The following is a 27,846-nucleotide window of genomic DNA, read 5'->3' on the forward strand; positions in this document are numbered from 1 at the left end:
TCCAGTTTCAGACAAGATTTCTAAAAGCATGGTTACGTAAAATGTGTTATGTTCTGTCGCTGTTGTTACGAGAGTATATAGACTATCTACTAGTTTTATCTTTGTTTAGGTAAAATAGAATCAATCCCAATTTGATTTGCACTTTTCATTCGTAAGAAAATCTGGGTTTGCCCCAAGTTTTGGTCACCAATATACTTGGTACTAGAACAACAAAACGAATAAAACTTCTTGTAGACGAATTCATATTACCTAAGCTGAAGTAAATTGCAACGAAAGTTTCACGAACATTTTTCTGTACAATTGTCACAGTTTTGAGAATACGAAGGTCAGAAAGTTTCAGAAAATAATGTAACAACAGCCTAAGATGAGAGCAAGAAAATAGACTTCATTCAACGTTCAGGGCGTGGATACAGTTAAATTTACCTTCACATTAGTTTCTCAGAATCAAACCAACAACATACAACTTTCATGGGATCTTCAAGTCAGCAACTTTGAGCTTTTAGCATGATTCGACAGCGACGAGTTGAAGATCATGATTCGGACATTTCCCATGTCAAAACATTGCATACTCCCAAGATAATGAAGTCAATGAAAGATAGACAGCAAAACCAAATCTTCAAGAAAATTAAATGGTTTTTCCATCTTCTTGTCTTCATATTTACCACTTGGAATCAAGGAAAGTTGTTTCCTTTCCAAGCACCGAAATTAATAGATTGAAGTGAAATGTAACCGAGAAGTAGATCCTTCAGATGATGTTTACACAATCCAAGTCGTCTTCTATGTAAGCTGGGATGTATACAACTAGAAAATCCAGTCTTCCAACTAGGGAATCTTTGTCTTTCCATCACGTGAAGAGTGTATACACGAGGAGCTGCAGCTGAGCATCCTATAACGAAGCAATTGCAAGGACGTGACTGACTCACCATTCTTGCTAAAGAGAATAAACATATCCCACTGTATGTTATTCCATACATTAAGGCATCATTATCAACAGCTTCGCAATTTGTTGCTTCATTTGTTATCTCAATCTCCATATCTTCAGTTGCAGGAATTCTGCGCAATTCAAAATCAAATTTCTTCTCTATCTCAGTCTCATGTATCCTATATTTTGTTGCCAGAGTTCTGATGCAAGACAACCTTACTTGATTGCAAATAATGAGCTTTACCTCATTAAAGTTGTCGCACTCAGCATACCATCTCAGCCATCGGTAGATTAAACCTGCATACCAGTCAACGATTTCATTGTCATCCCAAAAAACTAGCAGATGACATGGCCGGGGATATCCTTGGGAGTTTGTCAATCCATATCGAAAGAGTCGCTTCTTTATGATGCTGATTGGAGCTATGATCTGTGTCGCTAATGATGAAGAGTTGGAGTTCGGCAACAGGGCAAGAGTCGAAGCTGTCTCAGAAGATATATATTCCTGAGCACGCTTTTGGAACTCATAGTACGAATCTCTTAGATCTTGAGGGAGAGATGGTTCGACAATATGCTTAGATAAGATAACATCCTCATTTGTTGCGCATTTAACATTTTTATTTTGCATCCAAACTTTTAGTAAGACTTTGTACCAGTGATCTGTTTCCATCCCATCTTTTCTAAAACACGAAATTTGGCTCAAAAGGGAGCTACCATCAGAGAGATGCTTAATCTCTGATTCTTTTACCTTCTTCAGCCCATGACCGAGCCATTTCTTACCAATTCTTGCTGTCCCGGTGTCCCATGAGTGCTCTTTCTGCGAAGCAAATAGTTTTACCTTTTCCTTCAATTTGTGAACAGCCTTTACAGCCGGACTCTCTTTCAGGCTTCTTTTAACCACGCTACCCAGAAAGCGAATGCCTGTAGGCCCATCACATGGAAAAACATTTATTTCATTTTCAAATTCTAAATGAAGAGAATTCTTCAAGTAAATTTCAGTTTTAGACTTGACAGCAACAGCAACGTCTTTGGGACCGGAGATGGCAATAAGAATCTCATCCATGAAGCGGCAACAATGCACCCTAATTTCAGAGTAGCTCAAATCATGACATTCTTGAGAACCATTACCAGATATCTGTCTCCTGAACCAACTGCGTAGCACAGAGTTGCCCGCACCTTTTTCAGCGCTTGATCCGTTATCAATAGCTTCATATCTCATTGACAACCTGTACATTTCATGATCAAAGAGGTCAAGATATATGTTCATTAAAATTGGAGACAGTGCTCCTTCTTGTGGGAGACCATGTCCTTTTGGAAAACCCCCAAATTCTAAATTCAACACCCCACAGTCAAACATATTAGATATAATCGCATATAGGAAAGGATCATCTATCTTGTCTTCCATAATTGAAAAGAGCTTAGCTAGGATTTGATTGTCGAGCTTTTTGCTAACTGGCAAAGTGAACCACCAATTGGGATTTATTATCTCTTTGCAAACGTACTTAAGAGCAGATAAATGGCTCCTTCCACTGCGGCAACCATGTGATATCTTTGAAAAGTGAGGTCGGTAGACAACTTCAAATACTATTCTGATTGCTTCCTCAACAATTTTTAGTTTAACATTTGGAAAAACAAGGACTTGTTTCTTTGAGCCCTTTGTTGAGATCGAATATGTGTTAGCACTAACATCAAAATACCCACATGAAAGCTCTTCAGCCAAGGCTTCAAAAGGCAAATTCTCACCATCCAACACTAGATCAACATTACAACTCAATCGAATACAATCAAAAGCATCAGAAAGTGTTTTTGGATTGGCAATCACTTTCTTTAAGAGGTTTTGAAACTTGCCATTTACACACTGTTCCTTAACTCTCTTTTTTATGCGTAGTTCAAGTAATCTTTTATGTTCCACCCGATCCATCGGTTTAGTCTCATCAAGATTATAACTCTCTTCCACCAGGTTTGCTAAGTCCCGTGCCAGCGATGCTCCATGTTTCACACGTCCCAAATCCTCAATTGACTTCTCAACCAATTTCGTAGATGCTAGGGATTTTTTCTCCTCCAGGTTCAAGGATTCGTGAACCAAACCGGCTAAGCCCTGAGCTAGTTTTAGTTTGCCAATGTTCTCATCATGTGTATGACAGTCAAATTGATTAGCAGTAGAATAATAAAGTGAATAACCAAGAAATCCTGCAACAGGCCTCCCTGTCACATTTACCAGGATTAGAATTCTTCCTTACAATTCCAACATCCAGGACACTTGCAACAATAACAACAACACATGCCACAAAGTGTGGTGCAGACCATACCTCTACCTCGTAGAGATAGAGAGGTTGTTTCCAAAAAGACTCTATGTGCTTAATTCAGACAAATATCATTCAAAATGAAGTTATTTTCTAGTATTTTGGTATTTCGAGGGTGATTGGATTGACTCATTTTTAAGTGTTTTTGGCTTTTAAACACTTTTTTATTTTTATTTTTGGAGCTGTTTGGTAAAGTCACAAAGTGACTTCACAAAAAGCCAAAAGTTGATTGCTACCTACTTTTGGTTGGTACCTTTTAGCTTATAATCACTTAAAAAAAGCCCATCCAAACACCCCCTTCATTCAAAAGGGAGAAGATGATTTCCTTCACAAATATCCCAATTTTTTTTTTAAAACTAGTACTCCCTTTGTTTCATAAAGAATGACCGCACAAAGTAGGTCATTCTTTTTTAAACGGAGGGAGTAGTAACTTCCAAGTATCCCAACTTTCAATGTCTAGTGAAGTATAGGAATAGAAAGTCAGCTACTTTATAAATTATACCCAACCAAATACTAGAAGTAACATTTTGCTCCATACACAATGAAAGAAAAAAAAAAAAAAACTTGCAGTAAAAGAATGAAAAAAAGATTGAAGGAATTGAGAAAAAGAGGATTACCAATAAAAGATGAAGAATAGCGGGGGAGAAAGTGGAGAAGTGAAGTACATTTATGCACCACCATAATGATATCATCATCATCATCAGTTCATCAACACCACCCAAACAACAACAACAACAACTCTTTTCTTCAGTTTTCTATCTATGCTGCTACTCATTTCCAAAATTATAGGAGCTGCTACAAAGCCTATTTTGCTCAAAGATGCTACCATTAATAACATGGATGCTCTCCTCTTCCTCTTGCTGCACTGACAAACTAATTAATTAACAAAGAGGACAAGGGGAAACTACATAAGGCCCCGTTTGGACAACTTCCTTTTCCCCCAAACACCCTGGTTTTCGCTACTCCAATCTTGAAAAGAAAAACTAATATAGAATCCAAATAATCAATTTATTTAAATATCAGAAAAATATAAATTAATAAAATTAAATTATTATTTGATTGAAAAATAAAAAATAGCGGTGGTGGAGGTAGGAATTGTTGGTGTTATCCATATAAAAGTACCTTAAGTTATTATTTATTTTATGTTAAACACACATCACTAATTTATTGATCAAATATTTTTTCATCTCATTTTTAATTAATAACAAGCAAATTTAAGTGAAATTATACTCTTTTATTCGCTTTTAATTATTATTTTTTGATATGACACACTTACTTATTAAAAAAATAATTATTAATATAATTATTTTATCGTATTATCTCAATTAATTAATTTTTAGAGTAATATGTGTTGAAAATAATTTGAAAAATAAAAAATAGTGATAAGTTTAAGCAAATGGAGAGAATGATTTAAATTAAATGATAGTTAAGATATAAAATTCTTAAAAATAATAGTTTAAGTAAATTAAAAAAAAAAAGAATAATTGAGTTATTTTTTTTCTTTGATAACTCGCAAAAAAATTGTACTACGTGGTTTTTACCATTAATATGAATAATAATGTAGATATATATATATATATATATATATATGTGATGAAGGGGGTTCCCACGTCGACGGATAAACAAACCCTTTATGCCACGTCGACTTTCCCTGCTATTCATTCATTCACAAAAAAAGTGCAGTGTTCCCCAGCTGCAGCATTATTCATTTCTTCTCTAAACTTCCTGATGTCGTTGAAGCTCCATCATCATCATCATCATCACAATCTTCCTTCTTCTAACTGGTAATCTTTTATTTATTTATTTATTTATTTATTTCTTCAATTCAATTACTCGCTTTATCCATTTTCATGATCCAAAATGATTCACTCCAATACATAGTCATAGTGTGTGTTTAAACAAATGGGAAAAAGCTCCAACTCTAAATCGATTTTTCATGCTAAGCCTAAATTGTGTCCCAACAAGGTCCCTAATTCATACACCTACAGATTCAATTTTACTCTCAAAAGGTTGTTGTGCGGGTAACAAAATATGTCTGTGTGTGTGTGTGTGTGACTAGTTCTGCTGCATATACGTTTCTTATATCCGTGTAGTCTGAGATTGAAAACACATTCTCATTTTGGATATGTGAAAACTTGAAATCTGTTACTTTATTTACTCTAGTTGTGAGCTAATAACGAGCTTAGGAATAAACAAAATTGTTTGTTACTGTCTTGCTAATAAGTGCCACGATTAGGCTTTGGTCCAGTGTGGGGTCTAGGGAGGGTGGGGTGAACGCAGACGACAGACCTTACCCCTGGACCTTTGGTGGGGTAGATAGGCTGTTACTGAAGGACCCTTGGCTCAAGAAAATGAATCGTGACTGGACTTTTGCGAAATGAAATATGTTTACTTGATTTAAAAAATGTGAAGGGGTAGAGATGGAGTACGATGATTCCGTTATATAAAAACAAGGGTGACATTCAGAGTTGCAACAACTATAGGGGTATTAAGCTGTTGAGTCACACTATGAAGATTTGGGAGAGAGTGGTTGAGCGGAGATTGAGGAGGGTCGTGCCCGTTTCGGAAAATCAGTTTGGATTTATGCCTGGTCACTCGACGATAGAGGCAATCCACCTGGTAAGGAGATTGGTGGAGCAGTATAGAGAAAGAAAGAGGGATTTACACATGGTGTTCATCGATCTAGAAAAGACATATGATAAAGTCCCGAGGGAGGTCCTTTGGAGATGCTTGAAGGTGAGAGGGGTCCCGGTGGCGTACATCAGAGCTATTAAGGACATGTACGATGGAGGAAAGACCCGAGTGAGGACGGAGGGAGGAGAGTCAGAGCATTTTTCGGTCGAGACAGGGTTGCATCAGGGATCGACTCTTAGTCCGTTCTTTTTTGCGTTGGTGATGGACGTGTTGACGAGGAGTATCCAAGGCGAAGTGCCTTGGTGTATGTTATTTGCGGATGATGTAGTGTTGATTGATGAAACGCGGGGGGTTGTGAATGACAAATTGGAGGTTTGGAGGCAAACCCTTGAGTCTAAGGGGTTTAGGTTGAGTAGGTCCAAGACGGAGTATTTGGAATGTAAGTTTAGTGACTCAAGGCAGGAGGACGAAATGGTGGTGAGGTTGGACTCCCAGGATGTGTGTAAGAGGGATAGTTTTAAGTACCTTGGGTCTATGATCCAGGGGGATGGTGAGATTGATGAGGATGTTTCTAACCGTATTGGAGCATGTTGGATGAAGTGGAGGCTTGCCTCGGGAGTGTTGTGCGATAAGAAGGTACCCCTTAAGCATAAAGGAAAATTCTATAGAGTGGCAGTTCGTCCGGTCATGTTGTATGGAGCGGAGTGTTGGCCAGTTAAGCACGTTCACATCCAAAAATTGAAGGTGGCGGTAATGAGAATGTTGCGTTGGATGTGTGGGCTTACTAAAAGGGACAGAGTTAGGAATAAGATTATCCGGGATAAGGTGGGAGTGGCTTCGGTGGAGGACAAGATGTGGGAAGGAAGACTGAGATGGTGTGGGCATGTGATGAGGAGGGGCGCGAATGCCTCGGTTCGGAGGTGTGAGAGGCTAGCGTTGGATGGCTTCAGGAGGAAAAGAGGTAGGCCGAAGAAATACTGGAGGGAGGTGATTAGACATGACATGGAGCAGCTTCAGCTTACTGAGGACATGAACCTAGATAGGAGGAAGGCGTGGAGGTCGAGGATTAGGGTAGAAGGCTAGTGTTAGTGTATGGGTTGTGGCTAACAGTCAGAAGAATTCTTGTGTAGCCGGATTTAGTAATCATAGGTCAGTGTACATAGGTGTCTTTGGGATGTGAGTGTATGTCACTACTAAGTGGGTGTCCTATTTTCTATTGCTTAGTTCCTATTTTTCTTATTCCGTGTTGCTCTTATTTCCCGTATTTCATGTTCCTGTGATTTTATTCTATTATTTCCTATTCTTTATTTCGGTTATGTCATCCACCCCCTTGTTTATTATCCTTTTCTTGAGCCGGGGGTCTATTGGAAACAACCTTTCTACTTCTTCGGAGGTAGCAGTATGGACTGTGTACATCTTACCCTCCCCAGACCCCACACTGTGGGAATACACTAGGTTTGTTGTTGTTGTTGTTGTTGAAGGTGTAGAGTCGAGTTTCCCCCAGTTAAGGAGCAGTTAAGGAGCAGCCTTCGTTCCCTTTTTTTTGTTTAGTGCACTCCGAAAGTCCCCTATTGTATAGACGGCGGCTGGGTGGAGTTTGTAGAGAATCAGTTGATTGTGTAATTCTTTACTTTTTGGTATACCACTTGTATACGGTCTTTTAATGGCCTTGTTTATGAAATGAAATACGTTTCCTTGATTTAAAAAAAAAAAGGAATCTGACTTGTAGTAGAAATGGGTGATATGTCCTCGACGCGTATCATGGGCTTGAATCCTGGCTGGTGAACCAAGTTTGTTGTTTAAGTGGAGCAGGGTAGAGGAACAGATATATTTTTGCCATTATCTGCGTGAGATTCGGAGTTGGGAAAGTGGATTTCTCAGTTATCATGAAAAAGAAAGAGAATAAAGTCGACTACTAAGCACCACCTGAACTTGGACCGTTCTTCACTTCACCCCAAACCTTCCAATCTATATTCCTAATTTGGATCGTGGCTGATGTTTACCAGCTACTTGTGGTACTTCCCTGCATTAGTGTTTCCGGAAATAATAATCTTGAAATTGTGACATCTTGGATGACGGTTGATATTTTTGAAGTTTAAGCCGTTTATCCTGAATGACATCTTGGCTTGTAATGTCCCAACGTTGACAAAGAGATCTGATGATGAATTCATTGATCTGAAAGTTGAAATTCCAGACACTGACCCAAAAGATCTGTCGATAATATATACCGAGGATTGCTGATCACTGATTTAGTAAATGTTTAGCAGAAAAAGTCCCTGTCTAGTTAATCATTCTTATACTACTTAAATTGAAGTTTCCCCAATCTTTCAATATTGATTTCTTTGTAATTTTATGTTTACTTTTGGCTGATTGTGTTTATTTTATTTCAGTTCATCTAGTCCATGGCCCTCAGTTAAAGCAGTGAGAAACTATTATTTGAGCAGGAAAGTAGTAGGCTTGGATCACCTGATATACAATCAATGCAATACAAGGAGGAGATGCCACACAAAACTTTATTTGTTAAAGGGTGGAAATCGTGATCTTAGCTGCACACCTGATTCTATGAAACATAGGATTAATCCTCGAACATCGAGGATATTACACCTTTTGCCTTTTGCTTCTGCTGAGGATGGTGTGTCAGTTAATGGTAGTTCCAGATCAACTACTAGCAGTGATATGGAGCAAATGAGACGAAAACTAGATCTATCTCTGCAAGGTGAAGAGAGCGGTTCTGGACTTGTCCAATCACTGCATGATGCTGCAAGAGTAATTGAGTTGGGACTTAGACAACAAGGCTCATTATCCAGGGTATCCTGGTTTTCAACTGCCTGGTTGGGAGGTGATAGAACTGGTTGGATCAAGGTGCTATCTTATCAGGTTGGTAACCTTTGTACTCGTTCTACTGCTTGCTCTACATTTTTGTTAGTGTTTAGATGCATGGGGTGCTGTGCAAGCAGTACTTGTGGCATTAATTAAATGCATGAGAAGTAAATATTCTTCATGTCATTCTTAGGTTTTGTATTAAATGAGTGAAAACTCAAGAAATCTTAGTCGTAGATCTATGCAAGTCCTAATATGCATTGCTAGCTTGCCAAGAGCCTTAGAGAAAGAAGTGGCGGTGAATATTATGCTTGCCACTTTTTTCCTCTTCTCTTTTTCGAAAGTGAAGAACGATTATGTTATATAACATGTCAGTGTGTTCTTTCCTCATCACAAACATGAAAAACAGATCTTTTAATGGTGAAATCGCTAATAGATAATTTAAAAGAACTTTTCATGGCATTTTGATTTCTGGGCAATTTAAGGTTTATAATTCTGTTCATTACCAGTAGTTATATGTGGAGATTTCATTTTTGCACTGTATGATGTTATTTTCTGATGTAGTGGAGTTCGTTATAACTTGTTTTCAGGCATCTGTATACTCTCTACTACAAGCAGCAATTGAGATTTCATCTCGAGGAGATGAAAGAGATAATGATATCAACGTTTTCACGCAGAGGAGGTAATTCATTTTACTCTTTAATGGAATTGGTAAAAACTGTGAACCAAGAATCAGAAGCTAAATATGTATAAGGTATCTAATCTACCATTAGAATCTTGTGGTTTTCAACATGTCATATCATTTCTATAGGAACATGTCATTAAGGGTAAAGCTGGGGCAGGCTCATTATCCGCCGTTTTTGAACTATGTGCCACTGCTTAACCCTCGGGGATTTCTAAGTTATAAAAAAAGAAAATAATTGTGAATGCTCTTGTGAGCTATAGGAAGAGTTCCCATTATTTGAACTGCTCCTAATAAGGCCTCCACGGCCTGGTTAATTTATAGTGACCTTCTAGAATGTTGAGCCACTGTATGAAGACCTCCGGAGAGCTCTCAATCATTGTCATCTGATATAGGAACCTTTTGAGAAGAGTGTAATGCTTCTTTGTTGCTTCAAGTATAAAGGAGGATGCAGAGAAATTAAAGATTTTAGACTTATAAACTTGTTAGGATATGTAGGTTGAAAGTGTTTTTGGCAAGTCAATGCTGATATCCAAAAGCTTGCTTGTGCTGGGGCAAAATAACTGATGTTGCTGCCTGTCACGACTCAAACACTGTAGGCCATGATTGACACCTAGGAGAATCTACCCACCAAGCGAACCGGCATCCCTGACAAGCAAGCATGTTCCGTGCAGAATCATACTTTAATAAGTAAAGTACTCCATATAATAGTAGAGGAACAATACAAATAAATCATCACTTTTGTTGCCTTTATGCCAAACTCTTGATTAATTATGCTAAATTTTTTGATTGTTGAGTAGACTGCTGCAGACGATAGCATGATCATCGTAACTGGAACACAAGACCAATGAAATATTTTGGCCAACGTTGTATTTTCTTGAGTGTTATTTTGGCCAACACATTATTAAGGATGGGAATTCATCTCTGCCTTTTTCATAAAATGTAGTGGCCAAATCAGATTGTCCATTTCTGCTCTCTCCCGCTCCTCAAGAAAGACGGCTAGAAACTTTCTATTAGGAATGACTTCCTTTCAGGCTGTGTTGTTACCAACACGGCAGGGGAGATAGATAACTAATCTAATATGCTACAATTATTATTGGGCAGTAACGCAAATAAGATCAGACTGAATGCGTGAGGGTATGGTTCTGGTTCTCTTCTGCTCCATTCCTTCAATCAAAGAAGAGTCCATGCCCAGGCTAGTGCTAATGCATAGTCAGAGACACTCCTTTTAGTCAAGTGCCTTCGGCGCCTTTAACGATGAGAAGGTGATGACGAAGAGAATAACTCAAGGGCACTGGCTACTCCATCAACTCAATTTTGTTGTGTCAGTGAGGATGCCAGTCATCATAGTCTAAACTTGAAACCTTTTGTAGGTTCATCTCACCAATTGGCATTCTGATCCTGGTCATTCATAGATAGTCGACATGTTTAGTCATAGGCTATCAGCCATTCCTGATAGCCACCCTGTCCGTTCCTATTACATTGAAGAATGAATGGGAATTGATCTGACAGCAGCTGGGTAAGACCTATCTCTTTCCATCTCTATGTTCACTAAACTTCTCGGGTGCCTTCTGTCAAAGGATGTTCTCTTCTTGGATGTCGCTGGTAAATTCGAAGCACGTAAATGCTCATTAGAGGTCTTAGACCTGGTGAGAAATAAGAGATACGAGAGATAAATAATTGAGAATTTGGGGAGGTGTGAGACAAATGTCTTAACACCTATATCCTTTATACCTCATCACGTATAAAGGATATCTCACTACCTAACAACATGGAACTCTAGTCTCTTTCCGACCCGTTTAATGGTAGTATCTTGAATGAACATTTTGCCAACTTCCACTTGTAACATTGATAGGAGTCATTCCTTCTACATAAGCACTCAGTTTTCTTATATCAGTTGACTGGTGTTGGCATCCAGATCTACGATGTGCCGTACCAATCTTGACAAATGAATGTCCTGCCATATGAGGGGGAGTTCCATATAATCTAATCTGAACATCTTTCAAGTTTCTTCTTATCAGGATGATGAAGGTTTGTTGATAGGCCCCAGTTGAGTGACAGCCTCTGATTTTAGTAGTGCTGCTCGCTGATTCCTTCAGTCTAAGTATGAGAGGATATGAAGAGAAATTCTTTGTCTTTCAGCTAGTACACTTGAGTTCTGTTTTGTTTTTATCTTTCCTGAGTTTGTCTTCATCTTTTTTTTTACTATTTTCGAAGTTGCGGGGACTCTTCACTTTCGATGCCGCACCCGTGTCGGGTTCTCCAAATATACACTACTTTTGGAGAATCCGACACTCATCTGCTGACATTTTTGAAAAATCCGAGCAACATAGATTATTTTGATGAAGCCTCATCTTCTTTTATAATCCCTTGATCAAGTTTCTGCCTTTGCTCTAGAGCAGCAGAGAATATTCAGTGCTATGAGTTATTGTTTTACCTGTGCATTACCTAGTGTTGGCCCTAGGATATAAGATGATTGTTGACGTTTACCTCTCACAACCATATAGATGAGTGCTGTGTATTGCTGAATTGGGGTTCTGGTATATGTCGGCGAGTGTATTTAGCTACATCATAATGTATAATGCTTATATTAAGCTTGATAAACATGTAGGTTGTTCTCCCATCACTTTTTAGTTCGGACCTGCAAGTTCCTTTAAGTATACTACACATTAACTGCCACACCTGTGCCTTTAAAAAGCTGAACATAATTGCCAACTCTTTTATCTCTAATATAAGTGTCACCAGACCCCACTTTGTGGGAATATACTGGGTATGTTGTTGTTGTAATATAAGTGTCACTTGATTGAAAAAATTGATTTATTCACTCTTTTTTTATCAATTTCCAGATGTTATGTATTGCTAATTTTGTCGCTCATGGATTTTATATTGGTGGTGAAAGTTAGAATTGCTATTTTCCACGTAGAAGTTTGAAATGTACTACAACACGTCCTTTGCTTAGACCACTCTGTCATCTAGGCACCAAGAGAGGCTATTGATTACATGCACTTGCATTGATTGTGAATTTTGGCCCCAGGACAAGACAAGTGGACTCTGATGCTTACATTTTTTATTGTGTTGTTTCATCCTTTTTCCTGGAAGGGGAGCCTTGGAGTAACTGGTAAAGTTGCTGCCATGTGACCAGGAGGTCACGGGTTCAAGCCTTGGAAACAACCTCTGGCAGAAATGCAAGGTAAGGCTGCGTACGATACACCCTTGTGGTGGGGCGCCCTTCCCCGGACACCACGCATAGCGGTAGCTTTAGTGCACCGGGCTGCCCTTTTATTTTTCATCCTTTTTCCATTTTTAGCGTGGTTGACGTGGAATGCTCAGTTCCCTCTCTACTCTCATTTTGATTTGAAACATATTATTCTAATGTACCTTTTGCATTAATGAAGTTTGTCAAGGCAATGTGCTCCTTTGGAGAGCGTGATTAGAGATAGTTTATTAGCAAAGCAACCTGAAGCTTATGATTGGTTTTGGTCTGAGCAAATTCCAGCGGTGGTTACCACCTTCGTGAATCATTTTGAGAAGGATCAGCGATTTGCTGCTGCTACTGCAGAGTATGTACTCACTGAAAGAACCATGAATACGTTAAGATTCTGCATAGCTATTTATGTATTACTTGATGCTTAAATGGGTTCCTCTCTGTTCAGGACCAGAAAGCAACCATCTATATCTCCTAGAAATGCGAGTGATGCATCACTCATTATGCTTGCACTCATTTGCATTGCAGCAATTATGAAACTTGGTGCTGCAAAACTGTCGTGTACACAGTTTTCTTCTCTTGTTCCAGAAACGCTTGGAAGATTGATGGACATGCTTGTCGAATTTGTCTCTCTCCGACAGGCTTATCATTCTGTGAAGCCTATTGGTCTGCGTAGAGAATTTCTTGTCCATTTTGGTTCCAGAGCTGCAGCATGTAGAGTACAAACCGATTCAGGAACTGAAGAGGTTATATTCTGGGTGAGTCTTGTCCAAAAGCAGCTTCAACGAGCTATAGATCGAGAGAGAATATGGTCCAGACTCACCACAAGCGAGAGCATCGAGGTTAAACCAATTTCTTTCGAATTTCTTGTTTGACACCTTTCTCTTGAGGTAGTGGTATGGTCTGCGTACACTCTACCCTCCCCAGACCCCACTAGGTGGGAATACACTAGGTATGTTGTTGTTGTTGTTCTTGTTTGACACCTTACTCGAATTTCTTTCAAAGACACTGCTCATGAATATTGACCAGACAGTGGTACATTTATAGGCTAGAACAAACCAAAATAGTAAGTGTCTATGCTCTGCTAGTTGCTTTTCGTATATACGTAACATTCCATTGATTTAGAAATCTAATATTACTCGCTATAAGTTTTTCTTGTATCTATAGTACTGTTAAAGAAGTATGTAAAGTGATTCTAATGACTGCTTGGGAAAATTTTTAGTATATCAATGTAATGCAAAATGTCAGTGTGTGGAACACCTTATGCACAGTCATTTCACTTGGTGCTTCTTAAAATTTCCTGAGAATAGGTGACAGATCTATAAACATTGTATGTGAACCTCATCCCGGTGAAGTGGCCCAAGTAGAGGACTATCAATATATTGTAGAGAAAAGTAATGAGGCTTATCCCTCATGAAAATGTATTTTGTACATTGCACTCGGGTTTTTATATTTATTGCTGATACATCATGCAGGTTCTGGAAAAGGATCTGGCCATATTTGGTTTCTTTATTGCTTTGGGCAGAAGCACAAAGGCTTTTCTTTATGAAAATGGATTTGATACTCTTGACGAGCCGATTGAAGAATTAATTAGGTAAAGTATTTTCATTTATTGATCTTTGCTTATACTGATAATACACTCCATTGTTTCCAACCTTTCTTTTTGAATTCTAAACAGGTATCTTATTGGGGGCAGCGTACTATATTATCCTCAACTTGCATCAATAAGCTCTTATCAACTGTACGTGGAGGTTAGCATTCTTATGAAGAAATTGTCATTATGGACACATTTATATGGCACATAAAGCTGAAATATCTTTACATGATAGGTTGTGTGTGAAGAGCTAGACTGGCTTCCTTTTTATCCAGGCATTACTGCTAATTCCATCCGCAATACTGGGCACAAAAGTAAACAAGAAGTTCCTCCAAATTTAGAAGCTATCTCGCTAGTTTTAGACGTGTGCTCTTACTGGATCCAGAGTTTCATCAAATATAGTAAATGGCTGGAGAACCCTTCTCATGTCAAGGCAGCACGATTCGTTTCAACGGGGTAAGGAAGCCAGAAAAATATTCAATTAATTAATTATATACAGGAGTTGGTTACAATTTGTGAACATGAATGTTTCAGGCACAACAAGCTTAAGAAGTGCAGGGAAGATCTAGGAATTGAGAAGTAAGTTAAATGAGAAAATGTTGACTTTCTTCCTCTTCCCCTCTTTCTTTCTCTCCCTTTTTATGGTTTCTGATAGTTATCATTATTTTCATCTATCTGTTAAAGGCAGTTGGCATGTGCTTTTTCTATTTACAGATGTAGACTGATCTATATTTGGTCCTAGTCACGCTGGAACTAATTATATATCATGAAACGTACACAAACTTTGCACCATTGGCATGTACTGTACTTGGTCTACCTTGTTGATGACCTAAAATAAATGAATAGAAGTGTTCTTCTCTAACAACTTAATCTTTTAGATGAATCAGAGAATGTTGGGTTTTGAACCCTTCTCTATTAGGTTAGTATCCAATTCATTGACAACTAAGCCACACCTTTGGGTGCCATATGAATGCATTAAATTATTGTATTCTTTTTCTGATAACCTAAATTATTGTATTCTTTTACTAAATTATTAATGGCCTGTGTAAGTCTTTACTTATTTAATGTCCTTAACTTTCTTTGTTCATAGTTATAGTTTATTTGCTTATCATAATAGTCATTTTATTCCATTAATTTATGGCATTTTTGTCAATGCATTGGAAATACAAACAATCATATGGAAATCATGTTGATAATGATGCTTTAAAACATGGACAGGACGTGCACAGGAGCTTATTCACAGATCAAGAAAGAAACAGATTCCTTTGATAAGGTATTAGTTCTTATAAATGAAGCATTTTCTGTTGCATTTATCCCCATGCGATGTGATAATCTTTAAGAGTGCCTCTCTGTTTCCCTTGGACTTAGAGGTGGATAATTAGCCTTCACCCTTTTTCTTGTGGTAAATAACTTTTTTGTTTTTGTGAAAATTCCCGTGGACAAGCAAGAACCTACAATACGTAATCTCCCGTGGAAATACAAAGTCATATTTCAATCCCTCAAAAACTCTTTTATTTCTCTCCACATAATCCACGTGATTGCTAAAGGGCAATCCCGTGACCTATATATTCTCTTCCTCCGTCTAAAGGCCCAGCTATGTAGCACATCCTTCATTGGACACAACATTGTCTGTTGAACACCGAACCATTCAACACTCTCATCTCAATCGTGTAGCCATCTTATTTTTTCTGGAAAAATATAAGATAATTTTATAAATCCTGCACTGATGATGTGCTGTTGTAACTTTACATAATTAGCAGAGGCCCCCAAAAGAAAAAGTAAGCCCCAAAACTAATCCTGTAGTGATTCTAGCACATGAAGAACTATCTCAGGCTCATTTACATGTTCCAATATACAGTTATTTAGCCAAAAAGCAATAAGAGGTGATCAACGTCTTTGTCTCAACGCTTGCACCTAAAGCACCAGCAATGTTATACTACTCTCTATCAAATTCCCAGCTGTCAAAATCTCTCTCCTCACAAGAAACCGATAAAGTGCTCCTATAACTCCAATATCCCACCCACTACTTTCGAGGATCTCAATGGAGAAGTAACATGTGTGCTAGTGGCTAATCAGTTTGTCCTCTCATATGGTATTTCTTCTCTATATTCCTCGTTATTATAGCAAAAAGGGTATTCTCAGTATTTAATTGTATGGTTGAACCTTGAGACCACTTTCTTATAGTATAAACTTTTAGTGGATATAAACCTTTCTCGATTTATAGTTGTTCTTAACACACCCCCTTAAAGTGCAGGTCGAGATTTTTCCCCATAGATCAAACATTTTGAATTATTTGATGCCAAATGATAGTGAGACTCGAATTTAAGTTCTCTGTCTTCTTTGATACTTCTAAGATGTTGTCTCGCAATCAAAAAAGTTCAAGCCCTTAGAAAGCAAGCTTCATTATTTTTATATTTGTCCACAACATTTACAAAAAGAGCAAAATGTAAAAAAAAAATTGAATAGAACAAAAGAATTATCGCAACCTTTGATTGTTCAAAATTATTATTTCTCTTGATGGGAGGATGAGGTAATTGTGACTTCAGTTGGTACTTGTTACTTGCTGGATTTGGATAATTTTCTTTGTAACTAGAAGCCACAAGCCTTAATATGTGGAAGAGGAGGAGGGAGTGAGAGCTTGCGCTTCAATTGGTTTCCCCAGGCGTTATTACTCAAATGAAGTTCTTTTGCTCTACTTTTCTTTACTTGGTTCACCCTCTGAATGTTCTCCTGCTACCAAACAATAGTAAATCATGCAGTTTGTTTCAGTCTTTTTTTTTTTTTTTGAAAAAAAACAGAGTGTGGATAGCCTTCCTCTTGTGATCCTTTATCAAAAAAGGCAATTAGCCTCTTTCAGTCATCACATTTTTGTATCAATTGCTATTTCTTTGGTAAAACCTGGCTTCTTATCAAAGTGCTTCACCTTGATTTCAATGGCACATTGTAAGGTGCCTCTTTTCTCTATCTCAAGGATTAAATTATGAATCTGAAGATACAGTTTTTGGGCATTTCAATTTAGGCACTGGAGAGTGTTGAAGAGGCTTTGGTAAGGCTAGAGGTATTGCTTCAGGAGCTTCATATGTCAAGTGATAGTTCACAGAAGGAGAACTTGAAAGCTGCATGTTCTGACCTTGAAAGGATACGGAGAATTAAAAAAGAGGCTGAGTTTCTTGAGGTTTCATTTAGAACGAAGGCAGCTTTCCTGCAGCAGGTATCTTTCATTAAGTAATAAGTTCAGATCTTTAGAGAGCTTTCTTTAGGTTTTCGAACTTCTGAGAAATAAGCCAAAACTTAGCCAGGCAATGCTGCTGCTATTTCAAGTGCTCATTGAATTTAAAATAATTGTTGTCAAGTTCATATATTGTTGCCATACCCATTGTGGGACTACACTAGGTATGTTGTTGTCTTGACCAATAAAGAAATTCGTTACTGCATCACGGGGAAAAGAAAAACCAAATTTATCCCTTCCAGAGCACAAAACGTGAGTTCTTTCCATGGAAAATCCATATAATCATCTTCATGTTGCTCGTCTTGCATTCAGAAGGCAATTAAACCGACTTTTCATCTTTTAAAGTCTTTTGGCCAACTTATTTGCCATAGTGAACAAAAATCTGCACTTCTGATTTAAAAAATCTAAAATTTGCATTCTGAAGTAGGATTAGCTTTCTTGTTTGGATATATGTATGAACTAGGAGGAGGATGCTACTATATCTACACCATCAAGCAGAGACGAGAAACAGTTCTCTAAACACAAGGACAAGAAGGATGGTAAAAATAGGAGTGGGAATAACAGGTATTCGGCACCTCTTTTTCTTCTTTTGGGCTCTGAAGATAAAGGCCAAGCATGCCCCGTAGTACCAAGGCTATGCGTTGTTGTTCTGCTAATTACCCCACACACATAGTTTTATTATTGTGGATTCTTGTGCTAGGATACAGGGATTATGGAGCTTCGTAGGACGTCGGCCTAGCAAGTCAGCAGACCAGGCATCATCAACTCCCAATGATATTGTATACCTTTGAACTGTCTCTATGCTACCTTTTACCATCTTATATCTTGGGCTTCTTTTTTAACTTGGTCATGTATGTTTTCAAATCCTTGTTTTCTGTAATATTTCTGATCTCGAATTCGTTAGATTTTTTCATTGGGAAGTTGTTGATTTATTTAAGATAAAATCCTTTTGGGTCTCAAACTATTGGGAGTTTAATACTGCTTTACTACGTAATAGACTTAACAGGGGCTAAGTTTCTTCCTTTCTCTCCTTTTAGTTTTTCCTTCTAGGTTGCAAATGATCTCCTATTATATGTTCCTGGGCTGTTGTATAGTTTGTATGATTAGTTTCCCAGGGTTTTTTGGTAAAGTTGAATAGTTTATGGTATAATTCTCCAGTCATTTCCAGGGTTTTATCCTTTAGAAGACTATTGTAGAGCTTCTGACCAACATGTATCATCTAATTTGCAGTTATATTGCATTGATATGTCGCTTGAATCCAACTATAACTGTTTTTCGCCCTATGGATAGATGAGTGCAGCGCCATATATTTTAACACTGAACATGCCTCTTGACTATGTGTGGGTCAGAGAGATGTTTTATGGCTCTCAATACTTAAAAGTAGTGAAATAACTCATATCATTCTTTGATCTGCATAGGGGATTGGATAGAATTGGTTTAGTGATTTATTCTTCTTTTGTGAAAGTGAAAGGATGTACCTGCTTCCTTTTTTCTCTCCTCTAATTTCTCTCGTACTGCCTGTGCTCTGCAAAACATGTTTCTTCTATGCGTAAGTTCTTCCTGTGGTTGTGTGTATGTGTGAGCGAGAGAACTTAGTCCCTTCCGTTAGTGTCCATAGAAGAACCAGATTTTGTGCTTGTTTTTAAATATACCATTTTCTTCATCTGCATTAGTTTTATACCTTGAATTCATAATCTGGAAAGCCAGAACATTTGGTCCTTCTCTTTGCTCTTTCTATACCAGAACCAAACTTGAGCTTTTTCTCAAGTAACACCATACATTGATCTCCCTTTTATATTTCGATTTCATAGTGTGGAGTGTATCTCCTCACTGAAACTTTGAGATGGGTCAAAAACTATTATTACTTACATATTGCTCTAGCTGCCACTCTAGATAAATAAATGGGCTTACTTTGAATTCACAAATTGCGCAAAGTTATATGTATGACCCAATGGTATGGCTTAGTGGTCGATTAAGTGGGGGCAAACTTTGGAGACCTAGGGGTTAAATCCTAGCAGGGAGATAAATATATTAGGTGATTTCTTGCCATATGTGTAAGCTTTAGTGGACAGAGTTAGCTGGTACATGTGCTAGTGGGAGTTAGCGTGTATGGTGAAATGATGGAGGTGCGTGCAAGTTCTCTTGGATACGACCTTTATTAAAAAAGATAATGTGAAGTTAAGATACGTGCTGGCGATAGATTAGCTCATTAGTCAAGGATATATGTCTGCCTTTTGGTCATGTATATTACATGTCATGTTTCGGTACTTCGAGATGCTGGAAATGCTTGCTTTTGGAACCTGTTTGGTGAACAAAATATGCAGGGCGGTGAACTTGGTTTAGTTCATGAAATTGGTGGGTTAGAACATCAGTCTGTGTAAAAGATATGCCATGTGGCTCTAACTATTGACAAGGCAAATATTTTCTAAATTGGAAACTTTTTTCTTAATTCACGTTAAAATTTCTCATTAGAGAAACTGAAGCACGGATCATTGGAAACCATTGTAATTTTATGGAAAGCAACAACGTGGCTCAGTGAAGAGTTGTCAAACAAAGAGCAAACATTACTTTTTACTGCATACTGTCTCCTCCTGAGACTACTTGCACATGAATGAAATTGCTTCAGTGCTACTGTACATGCTTTCTCCTCCTTAGGCTGGTCATTTATTCAATTTCTTCAATTCAAATTTCTGTAAACTTATTAAAGATGATTTTATCTTCCAAGTCACTGTGAACCATTCTTTAAGTGCAGGGTGGTGATGGCTCTAAACAGCCATCAGAGAGTACAGGCATTATGGATTCAAAGCCAAATGAAGTTCGAAGGTTTGAACTACTAAGGAGTGAGCTAATGGAACTGGAGAAGCGGGTTCAAAGAAGTGCTGATCAATATGAATATGAGGAGGTATTTTCTAACTGCACTAGAAGGCCTGTGTCGAGCATGTTGTAAGATGCACCGTCTTTATTTCGCTTTCTTTTCTCTTTAATTTTGTAAAGTTGAGACTTCACTCTTCCATTTTTAGTATAAACTTTATGATAAAGAAATGAATCTTGGGCCTAACTCAACCTCAAAAGCTAGCTCATGGGGGAGGATTGCCCAAGTCCATATAAGGAGACAAATTACCCATCTCTTTTTCGATGTGGGATACTTGACACTCCCCCGCACGCCCAGGCCTCGTTAACTGGAGCGTGGACAATATAATATGGCGGCCCAGCATCGGTGTACAAAGATTTGGGATGGGTCTGGCTCTGATACCATGTAACGAATGGATCTTGGGCCTAACTCAACCTCAAAAACTAGCTCATGGAGGAGGATTGCCCAAGTCCATATAAGGAGACAAATTACCCATCTCTTTTTCAATGTGGGATACTTGACTCTTTAGGGCTGTACTGATTATCATGAAGACTAACCGATTAATGATGACAGATAATTATTCCTGTTAGTTGATGTATACCTGTCCCACTCCATTCGTCCTGTTGAACATGGATTATCTTTCTTGGGAAAGCCATAAAATATATTCATTAAAACTGTTTTTTTGGTCTATAATCTTTATTTCTATCTATTTGTAACTACTGTTGTGATAATCCTTGAACAGTGGAAAAATTCTGATCATCTTATTTTATGCTAAAAATTGTGATGGCTTATTTCACCAGATGTGGACCTTTTGTCTATATTGATTCCCATAAAGGAGATGAACAAACTCTTATGTAAGAGGTTCAACTTCCAATTCTTTTCTAGGTCGAAGAAAACTTCCATGTTAAATGACGTTGCTAGAGATTCACACTCTATTTTATGTTCTATGTGCAGTTCTAATCTTACAGTTCTGTGATCGTCTTTTGTTAAATCCCACATCCGTCAAGTGTCTTGGTTGCATTTTCCACAATTCTTGGATCATGAGTTTGGTTTGGGGTTAGGTGTTTTTTTGAAGGACATTGTTGAACATGTAAATTTTTATTGTATAATCACTCATCTAACATTTGAACATTATGCCAAGACAAAGCAAAAAATAAAACTCTTTTCATTATGGACAGATTATTGAAGTTGTTCTTTGCATAGTCTGGAGATAGTTGTGCAAGACGCCGGGTGTTTGACTGATAGCCATTCATGTATCCCCTTTCTTGACCTTTTCCTGAATTTTGGACAAGAAAAATCAGATGAATGGAGTGCTCTTATGTAGCTTAATTATAGATACTGCTTCTAGCATCTCCTGCTCATGGCCTAGGTTATTCATGACCCGGCTTCATTTGTTTTGAATTGATTTTCTGTATATTTCAGTTTTTCCAGAGAGTGATGTTTCTGAGATGCATGATCTGTTTATATATCTCTGAAAATTTATTAGCTTGTTTCCTATGCATTCTACTCTAGGAGGAAAGTCAGAATACAGATCGCATTTCCACACATTCTGCAGGAGCTGAAAGAACTCAATTGGTTCTTCAGAAGAAAAAGGAGAGTGTTATTGAGAAATCACTAGACAAACTGAAAGAAACTAGCACGGTATTATGCTCTTGATCTATTTTTATGTTTTACGTGCTGCATTCATATGGCAACTGATGGAGCCATAGTGTGGTTTTCCTTTGCTTTATAACCTCATTTTCGTGGAATTACCTTTGAGAAAATACCATGGGCAGCGGGATAGACATGTTGCCCATTTAATTAGCTTTTAACTCCACCAATTGTCTAACAAAGAAAACTTCCATCAATAGGTATAGAATCGCATTTGGTTTGGGTTCCTCCATGGACTTATTACTATTAGATAATTGTTTACTTTTTAATCGACCTTATTCTTATTGCTAGTGATATTTATAATTGTCTATACTTATTTTCTTTTTCTTTTTCATAGTAAGTTGAGTGTTTTGATTATCTGCCTCCATATGGTCTATCTTCCTGCTCTCGGTCTTTATTGTTGTACATGGAAGGAACGGACTTCGTATAAGCACATTCAAACTTGAGTTTATAATTTAGAGTTTACTCTACACGGGTTTTCCATGTCTTACTATTCTGTTGGAAACCATGACTCATCTTCAGGAGCAGTTAGTAGTAAGAATTCTTAATTGTCTATTAAGGGGGTCCAGATTGGCTTTTTTAAGTAGCTTAGCTTATTTTTGTACCTTTTTAGCCTAAAAGTAGGTGCTTAAAAACACTTTTTTCCTTTCCCAAACACTTCCAAAAATTAAAAAAAGCTTAAAATCCAAAAGCATTAAAAGTAAGCCAATCCAAACACCCTCTAAGAGACTCTCAGATAGAGTAATAAGGATTTTCCGTGTCCAGGATGTTTGGCAAGGAACTCAGCTTCTCGCTATCGATGTTGCTGCAGCTTTAGGGCTACTCCGCAGGTCCATAGTAGGGGATGAGTTGACAGAAAAAGAGAAGCAGGCATTGCGGAGAACTTTAACCGACTTGGCATCAGTTGTACCTATTGGATTTCTTATGCTTCTCCCTGTAAGTAGTTCTATTCCATTGCTCTTTATCAGGCAAAAAATTAAAGCTCCGTAGAACTTGTAATAGTTCATGTTATTTTTATTTTCTATTTCTTAAACAATTTCACTGTCAAGCATGTCCAATATCTGTATGCTAACTGAGGAGGATATTAGCTGTAACTGAAGACGTGGACCTTTAACTGGCATTACAAACCAATTGATATTCCCAAGCATCATTGTTTTTTCGAGCTTGGATAATGCATTACTAAGTGCAGTGAAGCTATTACTAATGAGAAGTGCATAGTTGTTGATGCTCAACAATCTAGTTTAGAGGGCATTTTCTGTGCTGAAGTCTTTCAGCTGAGTTACAGTTAGCTAAATAGCCCATTTGAACAAAGCTTACGAGCTCTCTCTCTCTCTCTCTCTCCTCTTTCACCCCTGTTACATGATTGCAGCACTTTGCATGTCTATCACTCGTGGATCTTGATTCAGTGCAAGCTGACATCGGGTAATTTTTCTTGCAGGTTACAGCAGTTGGGCACGCTGCTATATTGGCTGCAATTCAAAGATATATGCCATCTCTGGTCAGTATTTGATCATGAATTTCCTGTCAATTTGAATGACCTATCTGCTGTGTTGACTGGTTGATTCTCTTTTTGGCAGATACCTTCTACATATGGACCAGACAGATTAGACCTCCTAAGGCAGCTTGAGAAAGTCAAGGAAATGGAAACTGAGGTGAATCCAACTGAAAAGGCTGATGAATAGTCCAGGTCAAAGTAGATGAAAACAGCTAATCATATAGTGCTACCATCAAATTCATTTCAACTTGGTTCGATATCCATTCAACAGTAGATAGGCGTAAAGAAGTTCATTCCAAGTGTCTGGCACTCCTGGTAGGCACCAGTGGCTGCAGTCTTGCGGTGCATCAGCCGGGGTGCCAGGTTCACGATATTCTGAAGGGTGACCATCTTTCCTGAACTCACTTAGATATGTGATGTTTAGGAAGGTCACGTTTCTTCTTGTATTTTGCATTTGTTCAACAACCTCAGAAATGAATATATTGTTCATTGGCTCTTTCTCCAGCTTGGTATAGTCTGTTTCTGGTGCTGTATTTGTGTGGCAGTGGCCACCTTCATTCCAAGCTCCATCCCTGCAATTCGATTTATCGGTTTTTGGTCCTTAACGGTTTGGTTTTCAATTTAACCAATAAAAAAATACTCATAAAATAAAAATAGTAACAATTAACATAAAAAATAAAAAAAAAATTAGTTATCGGTAAAATTTTGCGCAATGTATTTTAGTTTACAAGAATTTTCAAACTTGAACTGAATTTTAGTTCGAAAAAAAAAACTAAATCCTAATTGTTGGAAGCTACTAAATGCTTCAAGCTTTTCAATATGACAATACCCATGCTTTATATTGTGTTTTTGTTATCCTGAATAGGTTAAGACTTTGTGAATCACTGAATTGTGAATAAGTGTTGTATAAAATATTTACATATATATATATAGGGGTAAAACAGTAACTTAGTGTATCCTTATTGAGTTATCGGTTAAACCGATAACCCAGTAAGCTAAAATCGAAGCCGAATGGTTTACCCAATACATTTTTTTACAAATCAATAAAAAAACTGTTAGCCCAATAATTCAATACCAATATCCTAATAACATTTTTATCAGTTTGGTTTATCGGTCGGTTCGATTTTGCATCCTCCTAGTTGCAAGGGATCTTTTATTGAATGGTCTTCTCAAGTCCTTCTTTTTAATTAAATAGACTACAAGTTTGTTTGTTTTTTTTAGGAAAATGACTCATTTTTTAGACAAATCAATTATCTATCGGATTGATATATGGACAGATCGATTATCACTCCGATCGATATATGTAAAGATCGATTATCAATCTAACCAATGAGAAAATAGAAGTAGGTCATTTTTGCTAATTGAAAACTTGAAGATGGTACAAAGTAGTGTACTTGCCTGTAGTGTACTGGTGAAAAGCTGCGGAAGAAGACGTGAGTCTTTTCAGGTTTGGTATTTTGAATCACCCACGAGGCCAAAGTATTCAAGGATCTTCGAAAAGCTTCCACAACATTCATGGTCATGTTCACCGTTGTTCCTTCTTGGAAATGTATGCCCCTGCAATATGAACGAACCCTCTTACTTAGCAAGTACAATTCATGAGTACCATCGATATATATGAAGTAGAAAATATATCGTACGTACATGTTAACAGTCTTGTCTTGATTCCACCAATGTCCAGCATTGAATATGATCACATCTGCATCAACCCACTTTGTGAAATACCAGTGCAACTTATCGAGCCTGATCACTCCTCGCACTTGTTTCGATGCATTCGCTGGAGGTCGATCAACTACTACTAGGAAAGGTACCCTGTAATATTCGACACTAAGGTTGTAGTCATGAAATTTCATACAGAGATAACCTCTGTGTTTGGTTATGGGGTTTCCAAATTCTTCATATATGGTTGATATGTTGGTTGCTCCTTGTGCTAGTATACACAGCATTGACTCCCATTGGTTTCTTCCTATTGAATCTCCAGCAAACACTATTCTACCATTTCGACTCCGTTCCAGGAAATCCTTTGCATTGAATCTGCAACATTAAAGAGAGTTTAAAAACCAATATATGGAACAACATTTTCAAAGTAAACATGATCATCCAAAGTTATATCTATGCCAGACGAACGATTTGTCTCAAATCGACATCCACCAAAGTTGTCTTTGGCCTGTTCATGCATAGCTCACCATCTTCCATGAATCGATTTGTTCAGGCCTGTTCATGCTTTCAGGTTCTAACAGGTATGCTTATGCAATACATAAATATGCTCTTTAACTTGGCTTCAACTTCAACTTTCATCTATGCCTTTCAACTTTGGGTGTGCATAAGTAGACACTTAAACTTGTAAAAAGTAGGTACATGCGTTCTATGTGGCATTCTACGTTGTCAATTCATGTCCTGCATGCATCCTACGTGTATTAAAATTCATGTGTTTACTTGTTCAACTTTATACAAGTTTAATTGCCTATTTGTACATATTCAAAATTGAAGGTCGTATATGTGAACTGACTGAGATCAAGTTAAAGGGCACAATTATATATTATCATTTCTGAAAGACTTGTGACTTGTGACACGAATCAAATCCTTTTTATTCCAACTTTTCAGCATTGTGAGGAAAGAGAAGATATTAATTTATAAGTAATTAATTTAAGTGAAAAGTTCTGTTTAACCCTATTATACGATTTTTATTTTTTTTTGGTAAGCTATTATAGGATATTACTTACCATTAAATATAGAATTGTGTTTTAAAAAAGTGATTTATAGTAGTTTATAATAGTAATTGTTACTTGCCATTTTCATCAAGTTACAAATTAATGCTTATAATTTATCAAGTTAACGTCAGATGAGCTTGAGAATTATCAATTATCAATTGGTTGTCTTAGCTTTAACCCTAAAAAATAATTCAATAGTCTTTCACTCTTTCTTTTACATTTATCCATATGGCAATGATCTTAATATATGCACAAACAACATCAATACAAATTTTAAACAAGAAAAAGAAATATAAATCATCACGAAAAGACAACAAATAAAGGTGAAGGTAATCATAAAGGTTCAACTTTTTCACACCTCATGATTTCTTAACAACATGAAAAGCACTATCCATCGAAATAAAGAAAGAAAGGTAAGTTTTGTGAATTAGCCATCTGTTGCAGGATCCTACATTGACATAACTTCTAAGGAAACTAAAGTTTTTTTTTTTTTTTTCTTGTTAAAAGGAAAACAAATAGTATATAAAAGTAAAAAAATTCCACAATATATACCTTTAGTAAAAAAGGAAAACAAATCTGTGAAAGAAAATTTTTTTAGTTACTAGTTTGGAGGAGAGTGAGTTCAAGAAATATTACAACTCATAATCATTCTCATAGTTTAATAATTAAATTAACTCATCTCTTGTTAATTAAAAAACGAAAAATCTTTAAGGGTTAATGATGCATGACTTGAAACTCGATGGATAATGAGGCCGTCCCTCTATCCCTTCACTCCTCGTGAAGTATAAAAATACAAGAAAGAAAGACGAGGAAAAATTACAAATATGGAAAAAATTTAAAATATAATAAAGCATGGGGACATGCAATATATAGTAATTAACGTACATACCATACATATAAAATATTTTTTTTTAAAAAAAAAAGTATAAAATTACCTTGGAAGATCACAACCTTGAGGTTGCCATCGCCATTTCTGGTAATTTAAATCCGTACGACCACTTTTCCGGCATCGAAAACCGGGATCCAAGAATGGACAATTCTCATTATATTGATCAAGAAAATAACTTTCATCAAAAATCCACTTTCCAAAAGAGTAATCACAATATGTTTTTGATGAATTTTTGGGTAATATTTTGGACAAAAAAGCAATGCTAATAAGAGACTGGGGATCAAGTGGGGTTATAATTATATTGTAGAAAAGAATTGAAGAGAGGAGTAAAAAGAGAAAAAGCAATGCATGAGAGATATCTTTGTTTGAAAATTTAATAGGGAAATAGAACAAGAGTTTATTATTTTTGTTTTTGGTTGTGTTTTGTTGTTGATGATGAGTTTGGAGATCCATGAGAAGAGGAGAATATTAGAAAAAAAGTATGTTTTGTTTGTAGACTCAAAAGCTATAAAAAGGAGGATGAGTGGGTGATGGGGAAATTAAAGAAGGGAAAGATTTTGTTTTGAAATTAATCCAAAAAAGTTTATTCAACTAATTAGCATTTTCTATCGCTCCCAAAAATTATTTACTCCATCCGTCTACTTTTAAATGTCACATTTTGAATTGAAACGATTGACATAACTAATTTAACACACTATTCCAATATCCTTATTAATTGATGTTTGATACAATTAGGTCTTGAAAAATGATTTTGAGAAAAAAAAATAATTAATACTAAGCATAAAACATGAAAAAATAATTATTTTTTCTTGATAGGTTAAAAGTAAAAAGTAAATTAAAAGTAAAAATCTATTTTTAAAATTG

At 37.0% G+C, this 27,846-nt stretch overlaps 3 protein-coding genes across 4 annotated transcripts; 1 reads left to right on the forward strand and 2 right to left on the reverse strand.

The window, feature by feature from the left end:
* Positions 1 to 365: 365 nt before the first annotated feature.
* On the reverse strand, positions 366 to 4,342 carry LOC124886965 (nuclear intron maturase 4, mitochondrial). Of its 2 annotated transcripts, XM_047395894.1 has the most exons (3): positions 3,840 to 4,309; positions 1,167 to 3,124; positions 366 to 1,053 (listed from the first exon to the last, which is right to left on the reverse strand). In XM_047395894.1, the coding sequence occupies exons 1-3, from the start codon at positions 3,901 to 3,903 to the stop codon at positions 1,039 to 1,041; spliced, it is 2,037 nt and encodes a 678-aa protein (XP_047251850.1). In that variant the 5' UTR covers positions 3,904 to 4,309; the 3' UTR covers positions 366 to 1,038. The 2 variants fall into 2 exon arrangements, with proteins under 2 accessions (XP_047251850.1, XP_047251849.1); XM_047395893.1 differs by having other exon boundaries at positions 366 to 3,124; positions 3,840 to 4,342.
* Positions 4,343 to 4,800: 458 nt separating this feature from the next.
* LOC124885348 lies at positions 4,801 to 23,886 on the forward strand. The gene is made up of 18 exons (XM_047395897.1): positions 4,801 to 5,006; positions 8,247 to 8,733; positions 9,267 to 9,358; positions 12,754 to 12,918; positions 13,012 to 13,405; positions 14,039 to 14,157; positions 14,242 to 14,314; positions 14,393 to 14,613; positions 14,692 to 14,736; positions 15,376 to 15,430; positions 17,177 to 17,368; positions 17,850 to 17,950; positions 18,087 to 18,165; positions 20,139 to 20,288; positions 21,750 to 21,878; positions 22,653 to 22,823; positions 23,326 to 23,385; positions 23,465 to 23,886. The coding sequence occupies exons 1-18, from the start codon at positions 4,816 to 4,818 to the stop codon at positions 23,567 to 23,569; spliced, it is 2,829 nt and encodes a 942-aa protein (XP_047251853.1). The 5' UTR covers positions 4,801 to 4,815; the 3' UTR covers positions 23,570 to 23,886.
* Positions 22,983 to 27,468, reverse strand: LOC124886967 (protein trichome birefringence-like 8). The gene is made up of 4 exons (XM_047395898.1): positions 27,029 to 27,468; positions 25,027 to 25,416; positions 24,781 to 24,939; positions 22,983 to 23,954 (listed from the first exon to the last, which is right to left on the reverse strand). Exons 1-4 carry the CDS (start codon positions 27,433 to 27,435, stop codon positions 23,621 to 23,623), a joined length of 1,290 nt encoding a protein of 429 aa, XP_047251854.1. The 5' UTR covers positions 27,436 to 27,468; the 3' UTR covers positions 22,983 to 23,620.
* Between the last annotated feature and the right edge of the window lie 378 nt (positions 27,469 to 27,846).

This window comes from Capsicum annuum, chromosome 9, assembly GCF_002878395.1.
Source record: "Capsicum annuum cultivar UCD-10X-F1 chromosome 9, UCD10Xv1.1, whole genome shotgun sequence".
Lineage (NCBI taxonomy): Eukaryota > Viridiplantae > Streptophyta > Magnoliopsida > Solanales > Solanaceae > Capsicum > Capsicum annuum.

Coding starts and splice junctions, on each gene's coding strand:
- LOC124886967 (XM_047395898.1), bottom strand. CDS start 27,435: ATGGATCTCCAAACTCATCATCAACAACAAAACACAACCAAAAACAAA. Junction 25,417..27,028: donor CAAGGTTGTGATCTTCCAAG/GTAATTTTATAC, acceptor TTAATGTTGCAG/ATTCAATGCAAAGGATTTCC. Junction 23,955..24,780: donor TTTTCACCAGTACACTACAG/GCAAGTACACTA, acceptor ATCGAATTGCAG/GGATGGAGCTTGGAATGAAG.
- LOC124886965 (XM_047395893.1), bottom strand. CDS start 3,903: ATGGTGGTGCATAAATGTACTTCACTTCTCCACTTTCTCCCCCGCTAT. Junction 3,125..3,839: donor CTATTCTTCATCTTTTATTG/GTAATCCTCTTT, acceptor TAAATGTGACAG/GGAGGCCTGTTGCAGGATTT.
- LOC124885348 (XM_047395897.1), top strand. CDS start 4,816: ATGAAGGGGGTTCCCACGTCGACGGATAAACAAACCCTTTATGCCACG. Junction 13,406..14,038: donor CCACAAGCGAGAGCATCGAG/GTTAAACCAATT, acceptor TACATCATGCAG/GTTCTGGAAAAGGATCTGGC. Junction 20,289..21,749: donor ATCAATATGAATATGAGGAG/GTATTTTCTAAC, acceptor ATTCTACTCTAG/GAGGAAAGTCAGAATACAGA.